Source organism: Pundamilia nyererei, unplaced genomic scaffold (genome assembly GCF_000239375.1).
Source record: "Pundamilia nyererei isolate P.nyererei 1_Seehausen unplaced genomic scaffold, PunNye1.0 scaffold00197, whole genome shotgun sequence".
Classification (NCBI taxonomy): Eukaryota; Metazoa; Chordata; class Actinopteri; order Cichliformes; family Cichlidae; genus Pundamilia; species Pundamilia nyererei.
In genome coordinates, this window is record NW_005187598.1 from 266,859 (window position 1) to 268,582 (window position 1,724).

The following is a 1,724-nucleotide window of genomic DNA, read 5'->3' on the forward strand; positions in this document are numbered from 1 at the left end:
TTTTTTGCATCCAAGTCTGTGATTGGCTGGTTTTGTGGTACAACTATAACGGTGTACACAAAGAGTTGAACGCGCACAGGCAGAAATGTTGAGAGCGCGAGCAACACATTGCGAGCGAGCGCAAATACAAAAACTGAGCGAGAGGGGCTGCTGTTGTGTGTGTGTGTGGATAATAGCAAACACTGAAATACATTTTTTGCACGCAGCAATGAAGTTTATTCACTCAAATTCAGCTTTTCTTCACTCAAAATAAATTTCTCCTCAAAATGCAACACTTGCACCTGCAAACATTTTTTACGTGCGCTCAGAATAGTGGCACAAAAATAACGTTGCTGGTAAACTTTTCTCAGACGTTTCCAGTTTCAGTTTTGGACATAAGACTTTTTAGACAACAAATATTAGTATTATGCTATCATGTGATGACTGTGTATTCGCATTAACATATGGGCAGTATGATAAACTTGCTTCCTTGCTTAGCACTGGTTAGCACCATTGCATGCACCAGTTTTTTGGAGCCATTCTGTACGGAGTCTTCATGCACTCCTACTTCCTTTCACAGGTCAGAGATGTGTTATGTTAATTGGTGATTCCAAATTTTCTGTTTCATATACATTACCTATAAAGGCCTATCAACAACTGGATTTTCACCATTTGACCATTTGTCTGATAAATACTTGCAGCAGCATTTGCAGTGTTGTTGTCAGCTACTGTTCATGTGTTCAGCTTTGCGCCACCTTGTCTGCTGCAATGCAGTGTGAGTCAGTGTGTGTCAACTGGAGGACGATGGTGCTGTTGCTATCGACACTGTTGCAAACTAGTACCTACGTAATGTGATGGACTGATTCTTATATTGTGTTTTTCTGATAAACTCGAGCACTCAAAATATTTTGCAACAATGGAAACAGCTAGGCAAGGTGTTTCTCTCTGCTTCCCTCCTTTAAGCTAAGCTGGCCCCAAAATCACTTCCTGATTTCAGTTCTGTACGTGATGAATATCTGTTTTTGTGGAAATAAAATGCAATACAACACTAATCCAAAGGTAACATCAACTGCTATATAATTGCATGAATTCTAATTTGTATGCTTACCCCAATGAGTCCAGCAATGATCTCTATAATTCCTGTTCCTGCTGTGGTATACTGGATCTCTGGAGCTGGAATTCCAGCATTTTCAAAGATGCTGTTGGTGTAGAACCATATCTGTGGTGAAAGAGAAATGCAGGTAAATATCTGACAGTCAGTCAAGGTGTGATTGAAATGCTCACTTCCATATTTAATACAGTGGGTTAAAGACAAGTATTGCATAAAGTGTACGGAATATTTCTACATACAATGAACAAAAATATTAACGCAAACTTTTGTTTTTGCTCCCATTTTCCATGAGCTGAACTTAAAGATCTGAAACATTTTCTACAAACACAAAGGAGCCATGACTGTCAAATATAGTTCACAAATCTGTCTAAATCTGTGTTAGTGAGAGCTTCTCGTTCGCCGAGATCATCCATCCCACCTCACAGGTGTGCTGATTGGACAGCATGAATATCGCACAGGTGTGCCTGAGACTGCCCACAATAAAAGCCCACTCTGAAATATGCAGTTTGATCACACAGCACAATGCTACAGATGTCGCAGCTTTTGAGGGAGCGTGCCATTGGCATGCTGACTGCAGGAATGTCAACCAGAACTGTTGCCTGTGAAATGAACGTTCATTTCTCTGCCATAAGCC

General features: G+C 40.4%; 1 protein-coding gene across 1 annotated transcript in view; it reads right to left on the reverse strand.

The window, feature by feature from the left end:
* Nucleotides 1-436: 436 nt before the first annotated feature.
* slc2a15a (solute carrier family 2 member 15a) overlaps nt 437-1,724 on the reverse strand; it is a 27,003-nt gene continuing 25,715 nt past the window's right edge. Inside the window, exons 10-11 of the mRNA XM_005747455.1 lie at nt 1,088-1,198; nt 437-550 (exon numbers count right to left, since the gene is read on the reverse strand). Coding sequence (XP_005747512.1) covers nt 437-550; nt 1,088-1,198 — 225 coding nt within the window. The remainder of the gene's footprint in view (nt 551-1,087; nt 1,199-1,724) is intronic.